This window comes from Amblyomma maculatum, chromosome 2, assembly GCF_055883805.1.
Source record: "Amblyomma maculatum isolate TAMU_Amacu chromosome 2, ASM5588380v1, whole genome shotgun sequence".
Classification (NCBI taxonomy): domain Eukaryota; kingdom Metazoa; phylum Arthropoda; class Arachnida; order Ixodida; family Ixodidae; genus Amblyomma; species Amblyomma maculatum.
This window is the reverse complement of record NC_139345.1, coordinates 53,408,616-53,432,063: the sequence shown is the minus strand read 5'-3', so window position 1 is coordinate 53,432,063 and position 23,448 is coordinate 53,408,616. Positions and strand designations below refer to the sequence as shown.

At 43.0% G+C, this 23,448-nt stretch overlaps 2 protein-coding genes across 3 annotated transcripts in view; one reads left to right on the top strand and one right to left on the bottom strand.

Moving 5' to 3' along the window:
• Positions 1 to 1,370: 1,370 nt before the first annotated feature.
• On the top strand, positions 1,371 to 17,344 carry LOC146198661 (uncharacterized). 2 transcript variants are annotated; one of them, XM_084594164.1, is made up of 6 exons: positions 1,371 to 1,940; positions 3,030 to 3,084; positions 3,557 to 3,647; positions 7,617 to 7,731; positions 9,988 to 10,056; positions 14,928 to 17,344. In XM_084594164.1, exons 1-5 carry the CDS (start codon positions 1,554 to 1,556, stop codon positions 10,030 to 10,032), a joined length of 693 nt encoding a protein of 230 aa, XP_084450290.1. In that variant the 5' UTR covers positions 1,371 to 1,553; the 3' UTR covers positions 10,033 to 10,056; positions 14,928 to 17,344. The 2 variants fall into 2 exon arrangements, with proteins under 2 accessions (XP_084450290.1, XP_084450288.1); XM_084594162.1 differs by lacking the exons at positions 9,988 to 10,056; positions 14,928 to 17,344 and having other exon boundaries at positions 7,617 to 7,850.
• Positions 16,997 to 23,448, bottom strand: part of Ptpmeg2 (Protein tyrosine phosphatase Meg2) — a 33,464-nt gene continuing 27,012 nt past the window's right edge. Inside the window, exon 14 of the mRNA XM_084594161.1 lies at positions 16,997 to 23,027. Within this exon, the coding sequence (XP_084450287.1) occupies positions 22,789 to 23,027 (239 nt within the window). The 3' untranslated portion in view covers positions 16,997 to 22,788. The remainder of the gene's footprint in view (positions 23,028 to 23,448) is intronic.

Genomic DNA, 23,448 nt, shown 5'->3' with positions numbered 1-23,448 from the left:
AGATTGCCTGATTTAATTAATTCTCATTTTCATTTATTCTGTATTTTTGCCCAAGCAGGTTAATGAACACGCTGACAGATTTTTTTTTTTCTTATCTTTAGGTACGACATGTCGCCCATGACAGTGATGTTCTACATGACTGGGTCCAGACAGTCTGGTTATCCCAGTGTGGTCTTCAGTCCTTGAAAAAGTCAGTGCTCGTTGTGGACAGAAACAACTCAATAGCTGATCCAAGAGTGCATCGTGTCCTCATCGACAAGGAAACGCAGCTTCTCGAGGCACCTGGGCTCTTCGACGCAGTTTGCTGCGGCTTCCAGTCTGCATTGAGTGCCATTTACACTGACTGGATTGTGGGCGATGGACTGTGGAGGCCACGATGGTCAGCAACCTGGTCGCATATTGTGGACTGGATCGCCTTAGCTTGGCTGTCTGTGCAGCGAACAGTGGTGGTGCGTGCATTTTCTGGCTACAATGAGAAACTGGGCCTTCGTCTTGCTGATGAGAGCACTAACGACAGGTCTGTTAATGCACGAGATATTCAGAAAGCTTCCAAAGCATCTAGTAAACTGGACTGAACCTCAAAGAGGAACTGTATTTTATGAAAAAGAAAAGTGTGTCTAGTGGGTGAAGTGTGCCTAAGAAGCAGTCTGGGATTTGTGGCACAAATAAACAGATGGTCATTCACCTCCTAGACAAATCAGATTATGTTGAGTGTCTTGTTTCAGAATGACTGATGACATTAAACTGTCATATTTTTGCAAGTGTCTGAAGTACAAATGAACTACGTATTCTTTGATTTGTTTATGGCATGTGGCATCCTCTAAAACATATCTGCATTGTAAACATACGTACAGCTCTACTGCGGTTAATATGACAATATGTTGACCAATTGTTGATAACGTTGTGACAATTTCTAGCCTTTGGTTTGCATTTTTAGTTTGTTGATGCCTGAGCAGTCGCTTTGTTTTGCCAGTGTGCTATTTTAGTCATGATCTTGCTTGCTGTAACTGCAAGTTTAATATCTGCGTAGTATCACCTCAAATATATTATAAAATGTTCTGGAAGTAATGTAACAAATTCTAGCCTTTAATGTGTTGATTTCGAAAAGGAAGCAATGGAAATTGCACCACATTTCTGAAAGCGATTTTGACCAAGTGAATAGTAAAAACGGCAAATAATTTGCATGGAACTGCTTCAAAAAGACTCATGTAGCGCTCACATAAAGTTTCGTAGTCGATTCTTGAACCTCTCGCCTTCTAAAAAATGAGGATCGATTTATAGAACTGTTGGGCGTGCAACGTGCCGGATGAGCTGCGCGCGATGCGCAAACCATAATTGGCAGAACAGCAGCTGCAATCCGGCAACCATGTGCTATTTACGTCCACATTTTCTTGATCATCCGCCGCAGCCCGCAGATCGGTCCGTCAGTCCGTAAAGCCCGGGACGTGGACGAGTTGTTTCGTAATGAATTACAGTTGTTAAATTTTCGCTTCTCCTTTGAATCAGTACTTTCCGCGTCACCGTCAGAACAGTGCTGAAGAAGAACGGCAGACATGAAGTCGAACGGGAGCAACCGCGGCGCTCTGCGGCCTCACTACGGCGGTCGTGCACCACCGTTCCTGCTTGCCGCACTCTTGATCGGTTTGGTGTTGATTGGTTTCTGCTACTACAATCTGTCATCGCAGTACAGTGCCTTGGAGGTGCAATACCGGGACTTGCAAGAGCGGCTCAGATCTGTGGCCGAAAAGCGCGAATCGTTAGAGACGCGCTACGATGAGCTCAAGAAGACGCTCGAGGACAACTCCAAGTCACTCGACGAGAAAGACAAACTGATCTCGATGAAAGAGCAGGACAGAGCAGCACTTGAAGCTGCGCTTCGCAAGAAAGAGGACGAGCTCATGATGAAGTCTCGCGAAGCGGATACAGCCGCGAAAGCGCTGGTACGGAAGTGCATTGTTGCGCGCATCGGCACTGCGGCGGCTACCCGTGTTTCGCGCATTATGGCTCGCCGATATATTTCAATGGACCCTTATCGAGCACATGAGGTCGTGGCACCAGAGTGAATTACGACGCAGTGTGTGGCAGTTTTTCCCATCTCCGCTCGTTCACCTGCTTGACCTGCGCAAATGTCGAGCGGCTGACGTGTTCAGCAGCTGTTGCTGCGCATAATTTCCCGAGCATGTTTTTTGTTGTGTTTGTATTCCATTGCATTTCATGCGGGTCGAAACAACCACCTGCAGCATTTGGTGTTTGACACTTGCCAGTAATGCGGCGGGCCGTTTCATGATTAACGCATTCTAACTGGTATTTTATGCAACTCGGGAAGCTGACGCTGTGTTACTAATTTTGCAGTCCAGGTGACGTTGCCTGGGGTTCGCTGTGGAGTTTTAAACTGACGATTGGGCTTGCATGTTTGTGAATGCCTTATCACAAAAACCTGCAAAACGGGAAATAGTGTCTCACTTCTGCACACATCTTTTGTGTGCGATCTTTTTATAATATGGTATCGAATGTACACTGTCGGCTCATTAGGTTCAGTGTGGAGTTTTGATGCCACTCTCACTCATGCGTATCTTAACGTTGCTCCAGAATCCACAACATAAGTCATTTCTGGAATACTTGTAAGCTTGGTGTATGAATACTAATATATTCCTTGTGACTGAGCATTCAGTGGTGGGTCTGTATTATGCCTGTGGTAACAAGCTTACATTTATTTTATTGTAGTGGCCAAGCATTCACATTTTTGTGAATTTCGAGCATCAGCAATGTTGTGAACTGCTATGTGGTAATACAGTAGGGCTCATATTCTGAACGTTGTGTCAGCCCAGAAAAACTGCACTTGTCATTGTATTAGTTGAAGTGCAAAATTAAGAAATGCAGCACTCATGTTGCAAGTATTTCTTATTTATGATGAAACATTTTTTCTATAGTCATTTGGAAATGTGAGATGTTGCGATGCTTATAGTGTTGCTATGATAATGTACAAGCAACCAAACCAAATGTGTGCATCTCTCATCTGCCTGTTTCAGACTGGATGTCTGCAGAGGTTGAACGAGACTTCCTCGAAGCTGTCAGAGAAAGAAAGTAAGAAAGCGCATGGCATATGTTATTTGTGAACTTGCTGCTTGATAGGCATTGCACCTAATTCAGATTCATTGGTTAATTGTACTTACATGGAATGGCTATGTTCTGCAATTTTTCGGGTGGATTTTCCAGTGGAACAAGAAATTTCGCATGAAAACAAGATTAGCTCCTATTTGATTAAACAAGAAAGGTTAGAAACTGAGAGAGGCGAAGAGGGGAAGGTAAGAAGAAAGTAAGTTCATGAAGCACGCCATATAAATTGAGCCTGCCTGAAGTGATTTGACAAAAGAGATTAGGACCTTTTTCAAGGTGTCACTGTGTCTTGCTGCTGTAAGTGTAGATAGGCATATTGTTCTGCATTTACTTACCTCTCATTCCCTGTGTGTTGACTGTGTGTGTAGCAAATATGCTGTAAAAGAAATCTCTGTAAGTTGCTAATTAATGGCATGCTATATTTAAACCTTCTCAACAGCTTCGCTTGCCAAACTGACCAGTGAAGTTGATGCTCTCAAGGCGGCAGTCAGGGATGCCGAGACGAAGGCAGCAGCTGCAGCTCATGTTCCGTAAGTTTTATCACTATTCTTCTGCTTTTGTGAAGCTTTTTTAAGTTATGGGATAGAATTGTACTTAGTAATTTTTATGTCTGTAGTTGTCGGCATGGTCAGTGGAGTGAGTTCTTGTGCTGGTGTGAGTTTGAACTGCGGAGGTTTAAACTATGTATGCACTACCATTTCCTGTTAATATTTGTGCCTGGGGAGGTGGCTTGAGGTGTGGGTCGGTGGTTCTTGTCACAGCTTAGTGTTTGCCTTTTTAGCTTTTCACGAGCCATTTCTCGTGTCATGCTCATGGTGCTTTTTTTCATTACTGTTGGTCGGCAGGCTTGCATATTAGATATCCATAGGTCAACGAAGTGGACATTGACCATGGCACTTTGGTACATCTTTTTAATGGGAAAGCAGTAAGTTTATGTAGACATGGTTCCCAAAGCTCATTGCAGTGTGTGCTCCTCCCTTCTCGATACAGTGCAAAAGCTTCCCAAGGACATAGTGTGTGTGTCTTACTTTTGCATTCTCTGTCTTGAGACTGTCTTTAACAGAATCATGTTACCAGGTTTACAGCCTGTTTGAAATGAATACTCTTTATTAATACTAGTTGTGAAACTTCCTTCATGGCCCATGTATTATGAAGTCTAGCATTCTGACTAGAACAAATTTCTGCAGACTGTAATGCCACCTGAGGTATTTTTTTATTTATATATTTATATATACTGCGATCCAGTACAGATCATAGCAGGGTGGGGAAAAAAACGAAATACAAGCATATAAACACAACTGAAATTCATAAAATTCATAACATTTGCAGGTACTTTTCAAACATCCTTACACTATTCTGAGTAACAGTCTCGCTGTTAAGTTTGTTCCACTCAGTAATTGTCCTAGGAAAAAAAGAATATTTAAAGCAGTTATTTCGCGCTTTCAAGGGAGTTATTGTTAGATCGTGCCTTTGTCTCGTGTTATAATCTGAGGAGTAAACAAAATAATTAGAAGTAATAATTAGAAGTAATTAGAAGCTGAAATAAAAACTTTAATTGGCAGACACGATTGTGCTCACTGACTGGGGGTAATCCACTGCGTTTCACGAGCTCACTGACAGATGCACGGCCATATGAGTTAAACAAAAGCCTGACTATCTTGGGCTGTATTCGCTCTAGTTTATGAATGTTGGTTAATGTGAAAGGGTCCCAGATAATCACGGCATATTCTAAGAGCGGCCGGATGAGGGAATTGTATGCTAATAGACGAACACTGGAGGGGGCAGACTTCAGCGAACGCCTCAAAAAAAAAAGATTTTGCGCATTGAATTTGCTACAACAGTATTTATGGGGTTTGTCCAGGAAAGGTTGTTAGTAATCCATAGGCCCAAATATTTGTACTCTATTACCTCCATTAATGATGTGTTGCTAGTACCGTGCACAAAGTGAAAAAGCCTTATGTATAATTTTCATAAAAACAGTTTTTTTCAAAATTATCACACATCTGCCATTCATTACACCACGCAGTCACTTTCGTGAAATCATTATTTAGACACACTTGGTCATCAACTGACGACGCCTCTTTGTACAAAATACAATCATCAGCGTACAGCCTCACACTGACTGAAAGATCTGTAACAATGTCTTCAATAAATAATATAAATAAAAGTGGACTCAATACAGATTCCTGGGGGACGCCAGACACAACCTCGGTACTGCTAGATGAAGTGTTGTTTAGAGTGACGAATTGACACCTGTTCAAGAGGTATGCTCTTATCCATGTAAGTATCAATAGCTCAGCACCATGTTCGGTAGTGCTATAAAAACATGAAATGCCCTGTATATAGTGCTGCCACCAACAGTACTTGTTTGGGCATCTGCCTCACATGCGAGATGTGCAAGGCTCGATCCCTAGTGAGCAACACACTCACGGGTGATGCAATGGGACAGGCTTTCCCCTGGCCTGGTGATTGGCTTGTCTGGCCTTGGCTTGGCTTGCAATGCTTTGAAAATGCATCTTTGACTGCACTTTATATAGCGTGTTGCACAATTACCGGCACAATGTAGAATGCTTCTCCCAACTAAACCGTGGAATCCCCACAGCTCACAAATGGCACTTTGTCGTTAGTATGTTTTAATACTAAATTTATTTAGGGCACTTGCCTGAGTCGATCAGAAGAGGTAGGATTACCCCATCGTATGCGGCGGCGGTGGATGGTTTGCATCGCCACCGCCGCGTGCGATGAGGACATCCTACTTCTTCTGATCGAATCAGGTAAATACCCGAAATAAAATTGGTATTAAAGAATACTAACGACAAAATGCCATTTCTGTGCGAAATTCGAGCTGCAAGGATACCGTGGTTTAGTTGGCAGAAGCATCCTACAGCTCGCCGGTAATTGTGCAACGCACGGTATAAAAAAAAAAAAAAGAGAGAGGGGAGGACATAAGTTTTACTACACAAGGCCCCCCCCCCCCCCCCCCCCGTGGATCGATTTTCTGTCAAGGGAAAGGCACCATGAGTGGTGCCACTATCGGTGAGTTCATGGGAAGCTCAGAGTAAGATATTGTAGGGTAAAGAGCTGAGAACTGGACAAAAACGGATGGACAACTGAGGTATTTAAGAAAGGGTTCTGACTCACAATGGGCCAAGAAGGGCTATAGGACTAACTTGTAAGAAGTAAAGAGCTCCAAGTGCCAAGTCCGATGCAAGAACTAAATGGATTGCGTAGGAAAAATTAGCACTTTTGAGCTGTATAGAAAATAGAGAAGAAAATTGGGAAGTAATCTTCATATGATAATCCAAGATGCAGTGCCCTGCTGTATGAAACAAGATGAAAGCACCTTAGAAAGAGAAGATACAAAAGAAATTTAACAAAGGTGTTGAGCCATGTATAGTATGTGGTAAGTGTGAAGAAAGAGTTTGGTATATTTGGCAGAAATATAACATTATCCTTCTAGATGTTGATGCAGGCACTCTCAATACCCACAGTGGAGATAATAAAGGCAATGTGGATGCATCTGTGGTAGTCATTACTAGTAAGAAACAATTAACAGTTTGGTGCTTTATGAGCATTCAAAATTGGTATAGCATAGAAGTCAGTGGATTTTGCATTTCAAGGAGACAAATTTCTAGACAGTGCCTCTAATAAATATAAGATAAAACATTGTCATATCGCAGTGACAGGATCGTCGGCAACAGTTTAGGAGTTTGATGTTACACTTAAATAAACTCCTTATTGGGCAGACTTGTGCCAGCAAAACAACTAAACAATCCAGCATTAGCAATTGTAGCAGATGTGCTCAGTGGTCGTCACACTACGAATGCCTGTGGCATTCGGCAGTGCTCAGTTGAGAGTTGGCACAGAAACATCTATATAAACCAGCCAAGGGATAGTGAAAAGTCCAGAATAATATGATGCCAAAATGGTGGCAGATGCCAACCTGCCACCACTCTCAATGAGGATGCTCTGTAACATCCACCCATCCTTCTTGGCTTGTCTGTGGCTGCAGGAAATAGCTGGAATTCGACCTAGGGAGTTTTTCAAGTGGTATGATCAAATAGCCCTGGTTACGTAAACCTGGTCATCTTTTTGATTGCTAGGACATTTGTAAAGAAAGTAATTTTTGTTTATCACAGTAAAATCAGGGGATGTGTGGCAGTTGTGCTGGCTCTGGAAACTAAATTTTTTTAGGGAAGGGCAAGAAAAGAAAGCATCTGTTAAGATGGCCATTACTCACAAGTCCCAGATATGGATAGTCATTTTTGAACAAAGCCACCAGCAAATAATACCATGGTTTTATATCTTTTTTGACATGGCTGCCAGCTTTGGAAGGGCTATTTATAATGAGAGGTCTCTGCTTTGTGCCTAGGCTTATTGCATCTTCGCTGTGGTTGAACGAAAAGCTTGACACCATTGCTGCACAAAAGTGTCTGTTTCTTATTAATGTCTCTCTCTCTCTCTCCCTCTATTTTTTTTTCCTGTCATGGCTCACTCAGAGGAAAGCCAGCAGCTACTGAGACAAGCCAAAATGGTTTGCTCAAAGAACCAGAGGAGGCTGCCAAGAAGGAAGGTGGTGCAAAGGAAGCAGGAGGCGCACCGCAAGACAACATGGTGAGAGACCGGACACGCAGGAGCAGTAAGACTTCTACATACACGAAGGTGACAGCTCACCACCCACCGACGCCACTTCTACCACCAGCATAATAAAGATGCACATGGCTCACATCCAACATGACTGCAGTCACTGTTTGTCAAGGAATTATTAGTGATTGACAGTAATATGAGACACTTGGAATGCATGATGGACTTTACGGTGTGGCTGGCATTTGAGACAGACCAGGCACTTAGGGTCTTTTGCTGGTGTTTAATGTTTAAATTAAAGAACTGCTTTTATGTAGAAAAAGAGCCTTGAGACAGGAACAGCACAGTAGCCGTCTTATTTGTTGTAGATGCCTGAAAAACTTCACTCGGTAAAGGCAGATACAAAATGGTAGCGAGAAAGACTAGTGAAGAACTCAGATGCTGTTCCGTTCAGTAGGGTAGAACCAACTTCCAGCATGGGTATTTGTAGCCAACCACACATGCTAGCACAGAACAGGGGAGCGAAAAAGAAAAGCTGTTTGGCTGAGTGCCATATTTTTTTTTAGAAGTTATATTAGACCAGCATAGGCGATCAGCATATTAGCTATGTCTTTCAAGAAACTCAGATTTTGAAACAAATCAAGAAATGTCACATGAGCAATTATGTATGTGTAGGACTATCCAAAGAGTCTGAACTCATTGTAACAGTTAAGAGACCTGTGGTTTTGTCATGAAAACTTGGAAATCATGGCATTTATGCCTCCTGGTTCACTTAAGGTCATCCTATGCATCAAGATTTTGCTCAAGCTACCTCTTTGAGCCCGCCTGGTTCAAGAAAGACTAGTCCAGTTGGTTTGCACAATATTTTGTGTCTGCCATATGGATGAACAGATGGAACATATATCCCTGTGCATTACTCCAAAGAAAAAAAACACGCATCCAAATTACTGCATGCTTTTGTTATGGAATAATTCCCAGAAACATAACAGGAATCGTTGCAGAACAATTTTTCGAATTCAGCAGACCAGAGATGCAGCTGTGAATAAAAAATGTTGAATTTCTTGTCATTGCATACAAAGCATGACATTAAAGAGAGTCTAAGCCAAAATACTTTATATGGAAAGCACATGTACAGATGAAACATTTTAATGAAATGCTGGTCTGATGTCTTCTCTTTGCTATTTCATCTGTGCCTTCGCTTTCTGAGTGTTTACTTTCATTTGATACTGCTCTAGTTTCTACATAGGTTTGCATTGTTCATAAAAGATGTAAAATTTAAAATATAAGTGTTTTGCTTTTGGCAACATCATGTCTGTCTCATGACTTAGTCATTACACAGTGTTTTAGTAGCTTTATATCAGCTTAGTACACAGCTCAGTAGTTACTGGATTCTGCTTTTCCTTTTTTTTTATTTGTAATAGTCGGACTTTGTTTTTCTAGCTAGCATGAAACCGGAGTTTCTGCCCGGGCTTTGTGTGCTATGCCTGTTATGAAAGGCCATAGACTTAGCTGAAATCCTAGATTTCCACTTCAGAAATGCAGTGATGGGCACGTGGTTGTGTAATATCGCCATAAACTTGCTGTGATACCACTGTTGGCTTTGTGGCTACTTGGTGCAGTTTCTAAAGGAAATTTTTCACACTTTAATGAATTTGAAATTATGAAAGCGAGCGTGTGTCACTGCATGCTAGTAGTTAGTAAATAGTCGTTAACCACACATACTTTACTGCTGATGTTTAGTGATGAGGGAACCCAGCCCTCTTACAGCAACTATGTAGCTTAATTTGTTTGAAATTGGAACTCTTATAAACCGGTCCAGTTACTTTTTTTTTGTTTAATTGCAGCATAGTGTTAAGGCCATCAAACTGACACTTCATTTTGGTTTGCTGTGTAAATTCTATCAGGATGCTCCAATTTACTGTTGGGAGGCACTGGTTTGGATATCAGGTGTAGTGAAAGTTCAACGTCAGCCTAAGTAGAGATCGAATTTGTAATTTTAATTTAGCATGTTTGTTGAATTTCGTATGTATGTTGTACTCGGTATTCTTTTAATGGTGTCTTGCCACATTTTCTTTTTGCCAGCCTCACATATAGGAGGAAAAGAAGCTTTTAAGGAGAAGACAGTTTGAAATTGTTACTCAGGGCACTATGTCATGGTATCTTTTGTGCACCTGAGTTGTTTAGTGAAAGCTTGTGCTGTTGGCGCTAATATCTCTGTATGCCTGGTCTCGAGAATGTTGTTCGATGCCATGCCGAGTTATGTCGTCATACTGCGTTCATTTCCAGCTGCAAGACCCTGATGTCAATCCTCCATTGGATGCTGGGCAGTAGCAAGTACACAAAGGAACTCTGAATGTGAGCATTAGTTTTCATTTCAAGATGGAATCTGCCAGCCTATCTTAGTGCTGAAAGTAGATCCACAAATCTGTTGTTTGTTTTTTATGTGCCTGCTGTATGACACTTGCTGTGAATCATTCCTTCGGAGCCACAGGAAGGAATCTTGTTCTCAAATGAAGGCTGGAATGACAGCATAAGCTATAATTCTCTGTACTCTGCACTGTTGGGAGAGGGAGAGAAAAAGATACCAGAGGCTTAAACATGGCTAAGCCTAGTATAACGGGAAGAACTAGCTTGGTGTAGTTTTATCTTGGTAAATGGTAGACATAGGTAGGTGGTGTTGTCGCTGTGTTCTCGTCCACTGTTATTCACGGCGGTTGGCCGGATATACCTCGATCTCTTGACAACTGCCGCGAAGGACCGGGCTTGCTATTCATTTGAAAGCAAAACTGCGTTCACCCAGCTCATCACGCGGGTTAAATGGTTGAACCATGTGACACATACATTCCAATACCCTATAGCGCAGCTACTAAAAAACCACGCTACTGACACATACATCGCTGCTGACATTATACACATGTTTAACATTTGCTGACACAAAGACAACTAGCCTTAAAACAGGGTTAATCACTGAAGCCACCGCCCAGTCAGAGCTAGGCCATGTCACATGTCAGCTACTATCATCTGCCAGAGGCAAGCTTGTAAGGAGGACCGTGATACATGCTGCCCAAGTTGCTAGGAGTGACATAGGTATAGGGAGGTCGCACAAAGCGATGCATTCAGGATGTTGGCAGATTCTTTAGGAACCTATGCGTCAATGCTGTGCCTGTAAGATCGGTTGTGCTCTGAAGAAAAGGCAAAGCAACGTGGCATGGACTTACACTATGCGCAGATGGTTGCCCTATGGGTTTGGACTTGCGGCCTTCTGTTCACATTACCGACGTTCGTGAATTTCTAGTTCCAAGGAATAGTTTGAAGCTTGCTCGGATTGGCGTTGATCTTGCGTCTGTTGATTCATGCGAGCCATTCGCTTCGGTGCCACTCAGAGACCTGATTTGCCTTCTCGCACTCGTGCAGGAATATTTTTGGGATCCTGAAGAACTGCAATCGGCCTGTCTGCTCTTCAGTTTCTGCACTTTACTTTCAGCTCTTATAGCCCCCCACAGCGCACTATATGTCATGCCAGCACCGTCTGCGCTGCACATGCAGTGGCTGCATTGTCTGCTGTCAAGGACGGCAAGATGGTAGACTACCCACAATGCATTGCTTAATACAAGCTCCCTACAATGCCCTGCATTAGCAAAGCCGTACAAACATGCCCGAGTAACTCAGGAGCAGCGTGTCTAATTTGGGATAGGCTGGATTCTAATCTCACCCGTCATCTCAATGAGAAAGCCGAAGTTGGCAGTGCCTGCCAATTCGGCTGCGACAAGTGATCTCGTAATGCCACAGAAGCGGCCAAGCAATCAGTGCCCGGCGATGTCACCTGCCAACTACCACTTGCTAGAGGTGTCCTCAAAGTTCAGAGGCTTAGGCTTCAGACATACCTCCTGTAGTATTTCCAATCTACCCCATGAAGCAGTGCTTTTGCACAAAGAGAGATATGATAGGTGGTGATGCGGAGACGACAAGCTCAAAACTTTTTAACAGCTTGGCACTAGTGTACTATACCTTCTCACAGCCATGAATCAAGGTCTATATGTATTAGGGTACGTACACACTGGCGGGAAAACGCGCACGGCAAACAGCTTGCCGGAAAACCTGCTGTGGCGGCGGGTATATCTGCTGCGTGCCGAATGGGTCGAGGAGCCATTTTCAGCTGCTTGCCGTGTGCCGTGAGTCTGGAGAGCCAATGAGAGACGTCCAGCTCAGCGACGCAAGCGTCGATGTCGCAATCTCGTGGCTACTACCGAAGTTGATTTCCTGACGGCGGCGGCGGCGAGACCACGATCAAACGTTCCGTGCCAGCCGCAACAAAGCAAGCATTCTGCTTTTGTGTCTTCACGTTGAAAACTCCGTCTCAGTGAGAGTGCATTATGGAACACTTTCTCGAGACTATTATCAGACCATCGATCGTCGGCAAACCATTTGATCTTGCAGGCGAGTTGTTTTCATGCTGGATCTGAGCGCCCGCCGAACATATACGATGGGTATGATGTACACAGAACAGTACACTTGCTTAGACTGCTCAAGCGGTGTGTTGCAGAGCAAACACCATCATCGAGATAGATGACAAGGGGCAACGAGAAGCTGGAATGCTGTCTGCTGGTCAAAAAAAAAAAATCGCAGATCTGCTCGCGCAGCCAGACACAAGGTGAAATCAGTGCTGCCACGTGACTACTGTGGCGCGGAACCAATGTGGCCTCTCTGCCACGCAGGCGTCCTTCCGCTAGTGTCGCACCGTGCATGTTTTTCCGCCAGTGTGTACTTACCCTGAGCCCAGTACTCTGGCAAGAGCATGGACAACTTGCATGGTTAGAGTTGATATTAGAATGCGAACTTGAGTATTGCTAGCCCTTGACACCTCTCTCACATTCTAACGGTTGTGATAGCTTATGGCGATTTCCACTGGTCGCTCTGGGACGTGTTTTCTTGCTCCAGGATGATGATTTCGAATTCCACTGGTCGACCAAAATAGGTTGTGCGCATTCCGCTGGTTGTTTGGAGCAACTCGGAGTGCCCTAGCTCGATCTGCCGACCAGATTCTGCTTTCACTGGAAGTTCTAGTCGCTGATGTGGTCGCCTCTGGAGGCTGCTAGATTCTTTTGGCTGTTTTTGGTCGTTTCAGCGATATCGGCAAAGGACACTGAGCATCGCCGTTTTTTTTGCGTGAATATGTCAAAGTTTGTCTATCGAAAAACGTCTGCAGTGTTAAAATTGTGTGAAAGCAAGTTGCGGAGGGCTGCTCTCTTGCCTATTTATCAACCGCAAAAATTTTGACACTGGGATGCGACTTCGGAACCAGCTCAGCATTACTGTCGTGGCGCACTTTACACGTTCCGCTGGTCGACCAAGGCTAATTTGCTTTGTAGTGCTTTAGGTCGGTTTGGGCGCTCAGCTCCAATCGACCAGCGGAAATTGCCATTAGTAAAAACACAGTTTTACTGCTGCTGCTGAGTCCCGGCCACAGCAGCTGAATTTCGATGAAGGCATGATGCAAAACTGGCCGTGCACTGCACGGTAGAGAAATGCTGTTGGTTTAAATTATTTGGAGCCCTCCAGTAATGTGCCCCTCAAGTAATGTGTAAGTTACCGTAATACCTGGGATTTTTTTGTATCTTCACATATGGTGTCTTTGGCTGATGGCACTCGTGGAGTGTTCTGTCCATGCAGCGTGTGCCAGCAGACGGTGCGGGCAGACGCCGCTATTGACGCAGCCGTATTCCACTCTACAGCGGCTGATAGCAAGCTTTGAGGGCAAAGCTTTAAAGGTTAAGATGAAGCACCTGAAGTGGCCTTATTTTAAAAAGAATGTTGAATATGTGAGCAACGGCAGTACGCCCTTCACTCACGCAGCCACCGGCTGATGACCCATGCGTAGCTGCATTGTACATGCAGCATTGTACATGTGTGCATTGTACAACATATGCATAGAAGCTGGCAAGCATAGCTTCATGATGTGATATGCTATGACAAACCTGCACTGCCACAATCGCAGCATTTCGCGAGAATGTGCAATGTTGCATGTTTGCATTTGTTACACACAGTTTGTCCAGACATAGAATGGCCTCCAAGATCTTCAAGGGTCTCGCAGGCTCTGGAGAACAGGAAGCAGAATAAGCTGTGGAATTCTGCGAGTGTCTTGGCATGTTCGGCTCACGCACATAAGCACATGCTACTCATGTTGTGTTTGACACCACTTCCTGTACACCGGCATGGATGGTGATGATTAACTTTAAAATATTGATTTGTGAAAAATATTCTTTTTGATGCGTTGTTATGCAGGCCTTCGTAATTTTTGATGAAACTGGTGTACTGTTTGGAGATTTGATCACTTGCATTGAACAGGTAGCATAGGTGTTCTTTTTGGTATAGATATTGTTACCTGGAAACGCGGTACCAAAGTGATGTGCTCACTGACGAAGAGGACGACACAAAGCGTTGAGAAAGAGGACGACGCTCACAGAGTGGACACTGCACGGCTACTGAAGTCTCAGCGCCGAGTTCAGCCCATCGCAGTGCTGTTACATTAAGTGCATCCCCGTAACATCTTGGTGGAGGTCGCGGGTTCGACACAATCTGACGCTGGATCTCCGCAGTGGCCGTCACCTCGGGACCGTCACGATGACAACCGACGCGGCTCCATCTACCTCCGCAACCCCAACTGTCGTCGTAGCCCACCCCCGTGACCCTGGCTCATCCTGCGGTACAGATGAGGTCGACGTCGAGGACTGGCTTTCGCTTTATGAGCGTGTTAGCCAGCACAACAGGTGGGACGGTACCAAAGTGATGTGCTCACTGACGAAGAGGACGACACAAAGCGTTGAGAAAGAGGACGACGCTCACAGAGTGGACACTGCACGGCTACTGAAGTCTCAGCGCCGAGTTCAGCCCATCGCAGTGCTGTTACATTAAGTGCATCCCCGTAACAATATATATACCAAATATGCACCTTATATAGATATATAAGGTGCATTGTTTTTTTCTTCTGCTTTGCATTTATATTCTTTCTCCCTAAACATCACAGGACAAATTCTGGTCAAGAACAACTGCTGGCTCCTTTAATCATATATATATAGTATATAGCATATATATGGCGGAGGTTTGTTTGAGTTTAAAGGCCTCAAACTTTTTTCTCTTGGAGTAGCAGCCAGCATGGCAGCTGGTAAAAGAGAAGTGGATAAGATGATGCTTTCATTTCTCACGTTTGCTTTTTTTGTCATGAACAGCAAATGTCCACTTAGCTGCCTACCGGGAGGAAGGCCCGAGGTGCTGTCGTCCAAAGGTCCAGAGAGACGCAACGCTTCACCGCCTTCCTGTCGGTCATTCATCTCAGAACATGAGAATGCCGTCGCGATGACTTCCCAGGTGAACTCCATTTTCTGGCTGGCTCCAGCTTGGCCCCGCCTTGCGTGGCATTTATTGTATCCAGCTTTACAGCAAACCCGCTCCTCTGTTTGAGATTAATTACTCATGCTACCTCGAGGCTTAGGGCTAAGTTTGCCAGTCTTAACTTTATTTGGCCGAAGAGGAGCACAATGCTTAACTAGCAGCTTAACGATTTTGGCGATCTTCACTTGATGCATTATTTCTGTTTATGTATTCACAATTTCTTGTATTTCTCTTCTGTTTTCCAGTTGTTTTCTGTATTTCACTGTCTTCTATTTGTGTCCTGTTAGTGTGTGCTGTTTTGTTTCCTTTCATGATGAACCATTACCCCAGCTAGCCATTCGTGTCCATTGCACGTTGCTAGCAGTGCTTCCACTGTGCTTTATAATTGGAGGCGCAGATATGATGAATAATTCTTGTTCTGTGTGCACATACTGCCAGTGTAGCATGGTGGGGTATTTAAAGAAACAACCTCTCATCTTCATGCATTGGTCGGAAAAAAAAAAACAGCAAGCAATGCAGCCAGATTTGATGTTGTGCTGGATTCATTGCAGCGCTGTACACTTATTTTAGTGTAGCCAGCGCGCTCTTTACGGGGCAACATTTTGTTGTCCTCGTGACTGTCGAGACGTTTTGGGTTAGTGGCGGTGCAGCAGTTGAAAGCCCTGTCATTTGCGTGCCCTGTTTATGCCCAACACTGAGGCATTGTTTGTTCTTGTGCGTCACACGCATTGCATTTGTGTTCGTTGTCAGTTTCTTCGTGCGTGTTGCAGTGCTCTTTTAGTAGCTGCAAGTCTTTGGTGGCACTTGGAAGTAACTAAACCGCGACTTCTTTTTCGATTGCTGACTGACTTGATGTGCCACAGTTTTCAATGCAATATATTCCGTTATACTATATAAGCGCACATTCCCGGGTTCAGAGCAGTCACCTTCTTGCCAACTTCTTTTACAAGAGGGTTTACGTTCTTGCCCTTAGCCGCAATTTATTGAGCAGTTTTTTTTGCTCGTCTGCGATTCTAGTGCATAGGAAATGTTTACACATGGAAAGAGTTTGTTTCAATAAGTTTGTCCATAAAAAGGCTTTTTTTTCATGTCTTTTATACTTCATACACATTCAAAATCTAATAATGCAAAGTGTGCTCACTTGTATACTTCATCTATTCGTGTTATGAATGCTTGTTTTTAACTAAAAATGTTTTGCAAAAACGTGGATGGTGCGTTAATTTACAGGGATTTACATTTTGACAACCATAATAGTGGAGGCATTCGTGACACGAGTAAATGTGCTCAATTTTAAGGGGGCCCCGAACCACTCCTTGAAGCATTGCTTTACTTACATAAATTGAGGAATCAGTTGAGAAACACAGCTCCTATATTTAAAATGATACAATCTTGTATTTTCAGAATGTGGCTGTCGTTTACTTGAGCTTCCTAGACCTTGCTCGTGGTTCTCCTTCACGGTGTTGCTAGCTGCCATCACTGTTAGAGGATAGACGGTAAAGATATTCAAGCTAAGCAAAGAAAAGCTCTACACGATACCCTTTATTCAGCTTGCTTGGAATAGGAAGAAAAATTTTCACTTTTGGCCTACCAATGGCAAGCCATTCCTTACCACTGCAATTTGGGGGCCCCTTTAAAAGAGGAAACACTTCCGGTCATCTTGCATTGACTTGTATTCAATTAGTTACCGACTGTGTTCCAACGCAGTAGCCAAGGGTTGACTCTAGAGGGAAGATTAAAATTCATAAATTGTGTGTAGCTCTTGAGCATAATGGTAATCCAGTCTGTTTTCTTTGTTTTATTGGCTGAAGTTTCTAATTTCCCACTGAAATGTCTTTCAAGCACAGTAGAAACCCGTTTTAATAGTGCAAAGTTATATGCACAATGAAGGACTCGCAGGGGGACACAGTTCAATTTTTGAGATATGTTTTTATTTCCATGCTACATGTGATAAAAAGTGTGTTAATGTTTTGAGGCCTCTTAGTGGGCCCCCGGGACTATGGAACGGTGATTGTGTGAGTTTTCACGCCACAAAGCGCAATGAATGCTGCCAACATTTGGCGAAACTTTTGTTAAAACCCAGACCAAAAAAAAATATAATAGTGAAGGAAACCTCCAGAAGTGGACAACAACCACTTGTGTAAATCTTTGGAAGGGCAAAATAATTGTACCGGTGATGCAAGGTTGTATACAAGATGAAAGAAAAAAAAATTTGTCAACGGACAGTTGAAATAAAATTGACGACTGTCGCATAGCATCACAGTTCTTCATTTTGGTTGTCGATTTCAGTTTTCTTCAACAGTGGACTGCCAAAAGAAGCAGGCTTGCAACTGTTATAACTTTTTTTCTGCTACAATGCATCAGAAGACACCTTCCTGATGACTGATGCAAATTCTTCACTGTCAGTGCTACTCAGGCATCACGCATTTTAGGACGCTTAAACTGTGAAATGATGCACTATTCAAAAAGGAAATGCAGTTTTACATGTCAGCACAAGCTGAAACCTTACCAATGAAGCACTCTGTATGCCAATTCGCTTTCTGTTTCTAGGTTTTTGCTTTCGTTCTTACCACTCCTCAGGCTCAGTCAACCAAACTCCTAAACTAGCACTTTTTACACACGTGGCTTGCTTAGATGGTCACACACCGATGACAAGTCATATTGCTTGCTAATGCATGCTAGAGTCGCTCCAGTCAGCATTTCAAAATGTACATTATCGGACGTGTAATAGGTATGTTTCGTTACTGAACTGTTAAGGATGGTTATGCTGCAATGAATGCACTGGCTATGATATCCTATGCACGAGCACAAACGATTTTTTTTTTCTTTTTCCAAAAAAAGGCGATTCTCTCCCTGTGACTTCCTTATAAAAAGAGCACACAGCTCAGTGTGCTCATGAAGTAAAATACATACCACCTAAATACTCAGAAATTGCCCAATCTACACCAGTACAAGGATTTGTACTCTCTAAATTTAGTAAGGAATAAGCTTTCAAGACAATGCAATTAGAAATGTTACTTCCAAAAACAGCTGTTACCTAGATTCTTAGTAGGTTATAAACTGAATAAGAATTTATGGGTCTAAAGCTTAAAAGAAAACAAAACCAGCACATAGACATTTCAGTGTGTGGGACAGCAACGCTTCCTCGTTAATGCATTGTCAAGAAAGGTGCTATACTGGTACTGGTGTTTCCTTGAATCTGATAAAGAATGTCTACTTTTCCTTATTAACCTATAGGCGAGTGACTTCCTAAATAAACCCAGCCTGCACTTCCAAGTGGAACCATTTTTCTGAAGGAAGGATAAAAAAAAATGACTTCAAAGAGGTTATAATGAAAAATATAAAAATAAATAGCAATTGCTGGGCACCTGCCGTGGTCTTAGACAAAAAATAGACAACAGGAATTAGTGCACACAAAACGAAACCATTTCGAGTGCTCGTTAACAACACGAATGGCAAAGCAACATTCATATGGACACGCATAAAAAGGCAAAGACTAATATATATGGGATCTTAGTTTGGCAAATGAGGCCCTGTTATTCACAATGGCAATAGCATTGTTATAAATAGTAGCAGAAGAATGTCAACAACACTGGGGGAAAGAAAGTCCTTTTCTCTGGCACCACGTATGCAAGGCCAAGCGCAAGCATAAGCCAGCAAAGCGACGCAAAAGTAAACGGTTTGCGTCTAAATGCACACAATTCACGCGCCTAAAACGTGACTAGGATAATACACGGGGAAGGAGACCACCACACACACGCACAATGACAACACAGCAGTTTACCCGGGAAATTTTTCAAAACATTCACTGGTACCTGTAACCATAACTGTAATTATGACCGGTGACAATGCAAGGTGTGCAGTGTTTTGTGAGGGTTCCCAGACCATTCTGCTTGGGACAGTGCACCCACTGAATGGTGTAGCGAGGCCCCGGTATTGAAGTTTTCGCAGGCTGTTCTGTCTACTGCCAAAACTCTTTTCGGGTGCAAGAGATATGGCACGAGAACCCTTGGAAAGTACTGAACATCTTTGCATATGAATACCACACTATATACCATATGATTCAGTGGTCAAATTCGACCGAAATACATGTCACCTCATTCCTCCTGCGTTATTTTTTTTTTCTTTCTTTCTTGGTTACTTTTCAATGAATATGACACCTCTCAGACTGTTCGAGACTGGGCATGTTAGACAAGTGTAACAACATTTCAGTGACAAATTTCTTAAAGAGTTAAGTAGGCAAACATAGACATCCTGCATTTACAAAACAAACAGAATTAGAGTCTGCGTACATGACTGTCACAAAGCAAGAAAATGTAACATTCTGTTCTATAGGCAAACGAAAAACGAAGTAGTACATTACAAGCGTAACAACAAATGGACATCTCGAGAACAACGGCATGCTCATGCACTCAAACAAAATGCTATAATATTTACAAAGTTTTTCTTCTTTTAAAATAAACTTTTTTCTTACCAAAAAGACCCCGAAGCAAGGAAAATAGGGAATGCAATGCAATACTTATTGTCGCTGCGTCCAGTCTGCACGCAAAACTAAGCAGCACAACTACTAATTGGAATGAGTGAAGACACTTATTCTTTCCAATACAAATAAATCGTGAAGATACAAATAAATCGTGAAGACTCATCCATTCTCTTCTGATCACAGGAAATTCTAACCAAAACTTTGTGCCATCAAGAAGGTGAGTTCGTAACACCCCGCGCAAACTTATTTCCACAGCCGCTTCTCCAATTTTCAGGTGGCTGTGAAGCGCACTACTTTTTCACAAGATCGATCCATTTTCTATACAATGACATTCAAGGACGTGCCATGTCAGGTGTGTTTTGGTAAAGCGTGATGAAGTCTGCAACATGAAAATTTTGAAGCCAAGGAAGTTTTCATACAAGAGGCAAATTGTCTTGTTAGCAGCACGGCAGGAACACTCATGCAAAGATTGAACCACCAGTGAAAACTAGCCATACTTGATGCAACAGTTTGTGCCAGTTAAAGACACACCACAAGGCGTTCTTGCATGCAAACTGCACCATTGGCAGAGCTAACATAACTGGGCAACAAACATGGTAAAGTGATGGTGGCATCTGCATTCAAAAGAAAGACTTGCCACTCTACACACCTGCTATTTCACATACCCTGCAGAATACTATTTTTGGAAAGCATCTGAGGTTTTTTTTTCTGTTTTTTTCGAATGCCGGACACTTATCAAACCTACCTCCACGTGCCAACTGGGGTTTTCCATTGCACCCTGCTGGAAAGATGCTGGCTTTGGATTTGTCTGCGCTATTGCGGCTACAAATAAAAAGTATAACGCCCTTCCCCATCGCAGCCAAGAAACACTTTGACAAGTGCTCCCCACATACTTTAGATGCTGCCAGTGACTCCCCTCCCAGTCTGCTACACCAAAGTGTATGTCAGACTGCGGTATGCATTTGTCTATAGGTTTTCCCATGAAAGTGTGGCAAGGCAACTTCACCCATTGCAGCTTAATAGTGTTATTGCCAGGCAGGGTGCTTTTCATTGTCTCCTTACAGACCAACAGACAAGAATGCAACCGCTGTGGAACTACAACTGAAGAATTCGTAGCAGCGGTTCTTTACAGCGCCTAGTATAGTTAGCCTGGCTTTTCACACAGTACATTGCCAAACATACTAGAGCTCCAGGTGACAACCAGTGCCATCTTGACAGTGACAAGGGCACAAGCTGCACAACACAACATCTCATATGGAGCCTAAGCAAAGGCAAATACCATTACAACAACTAATCACTTTGCAAAGTTTACTCGTACATACATTCAGCAGGAAAGGTACACGCAAAGGATTGGGAAGCACCACTTTTCCACAGCGCTACAAGTGGAATGAGGCCAAAACTGTCTGAAAATACATTATTCTGCAAGAACTTTTTCAAACCAAGATGCTGTTGTAGTATAACAGTAGTGTAATAAAGCATTTGCATGGTTATGCCACATTCCTGTGAATTCCTGTGGTGCATTCAGAAGAAAAATAAAGAAAAAAGAGCAGCAACTTGCACATTGCACCCACTGCACTGCACTGAGATGACAGAGGCTTTGACAAAAAACTTTGGCATTACAAACAAGAAAAAAAAAAAAAAAAACAAACAAAGCAATGTGTTGATGTCATAGCCCTCGCTAAACAAAAAAGTGCAACTAGCAACTTGTACTGGCTGGGGTCACTTGTGCAGAACACAAGCTGAGCGAAAGTATCACCAAATGTCTTCACAGGTGCACAAAAACAACATATAACAAGTGATTCTCTATACACCACTGTAAAGCATGGAACGCATTAGTCTACAGCTATAACGCTGTTTAACAACATGCAGATACGAACTCGTCACTGTAAGTTGCTATTTGCAGCCATATTTCATTAGTGCAATGAAGGGCGAAAGCTTTCTAGGAGCTTAGTTTGGGCTCCGTAACTAAAGTTGCTTTCTAAACCTCAGTGTATGTGAACCAGGGCACAAACGAAAAGCACACAATCTTTCACTGCGTTTGCAATGACTAAGAATTACACGCAAGACAGCCTGGTGTCTTAAACAGCCTTGCGATGCAGCTTCGACTACGCTCTGCACCAGCAAATGAAACCACATGTGCTTTGCAAAACCACCACAGCGTAGTTGCTCCAGAAAGAGAAAGAAAAAAAGAGTAATAAAATTAAGCTACCAAGCAGGTTTTCTGATAGTGCAAACATAAAAACAGTGAGAATATGGCACCCTGATATACATGAGTATATAATCTGCCAGTTTTTGCCTTTCTCCATTTACACTGTTCCACATGTCCTTGATAAAGTTTGATAGTAGAACTAATTGAAATGCACGAGTGGAACGAAGCTGAACCAAGATGTCCAGATGTTTTTAGAAAAAAATAGTCACAGCTGTCAGGATAATGTGGCACACATCAATCATCATGGCTTGTGCAGCGTAGGTATAATTGTAACTGGAAAAAAATAGAACTGCTTGTCAGCAATGCCTTTAAACCTTTGCCTACTCAAAAGAAAAATGGAATCTTTTACTCTGTGTGCAACTTTCAGCCGTGGACTACTCTGTTTAAGCTAAGCAAGAAACAGCCCATATCATCATGCAGGTATTCCAGCAAAATATAAAAAAAGGCATGGCAGAGATGTATGGGAAAAAAAAAAAGCTGGCCCCAGTCATACATACAATTCAGAATAAAACAATTCTTGGCATGAGCTTCTTAAGGTCGAATCTAGGGCCCCACTTTGTCTAAAACAATTCTTGGCATGAGCTTCTTAAGGTCGAGTCTAGGGCCCCACTTTGTCCTCTTCCTTTTTTTTTTTTTTTTTTCCATGGTATGCAGCACATATGAGAGGGGAAAGAAAAGAAACTTCGCCAGAGTATTGTAATGGTAAATGAACCAAAATGTCATGACAGATAGTGTGTAGTTGACTAAACAGCGCCTACACCATTTTCCTTCTGTTCTCACGGCCTTGCCAAACTGTGCAGGTCCTCATTTCGATCGGGTTTCACATACTTTGGACATGCACCGCATCCCACATAATCCAACCAACTTATGAATGTGAACAGAAAGCGGAGCATTCCAGTACATCGCTGTTAACACTCCTGACTGGGTGACTCAAGCCACAAGTCCATGGCAAAAGAAAGCCGATGTGGATCTCCTAGTTTCACAAGAAAAAAACAAAAACAAAAACGAATCACTCAGAATCCGAGCCATCACGGTCGTCGTCATCGTCAAACCCATCCAGAGCAACGTCCTGGAGCAGTCCGCGAAGCAGGGCAAATTCGAGCAGTGCGAGGTGACAGAAGACGTACTGGTCGGGCATCTGGATGCTAAACGCGCGCTGGGCACGAATTCGCTCAACCGTAGAACGCACATCCACCCGGCCCTCTTCCTCGAGCTGCTTGATGCAAATATCCAGAGTAATGAACGTGCCTGCACGAAAACAGAAAAGCAGTACTATAAGCAGTATCACTACAGCCTTTACCGTTCGTAACAAGCAGCCGATAATGATTGGGCAATCAAATGACAATAAAATCACCGTATCAGCCTTTGCAAAAAGTATGCATGCTATTTCAGTTGCGAGCAAAAGGGAAAGTGCTCGAAAGTATCCTGGATACCTTATATCTTGCTTAGTTTTAAAGCTCTTGACAGATGATAGTAGCAGCTTTGCTGCCTGCCTTCTATACTTTCTTTACCAGGTTACCTTGTGTGAGTTGTGGCACAGACTAAAACCCCTGGTGGTGGTTTGGTGACAAAGGTGATCTACTGGGAGAGTAGCAATTTACGTTTAATGCCAATTTGCGTTTAATGAAAATTTGGGGCTTGTTGTCAAGTCGTGATGAGAATTAAATGT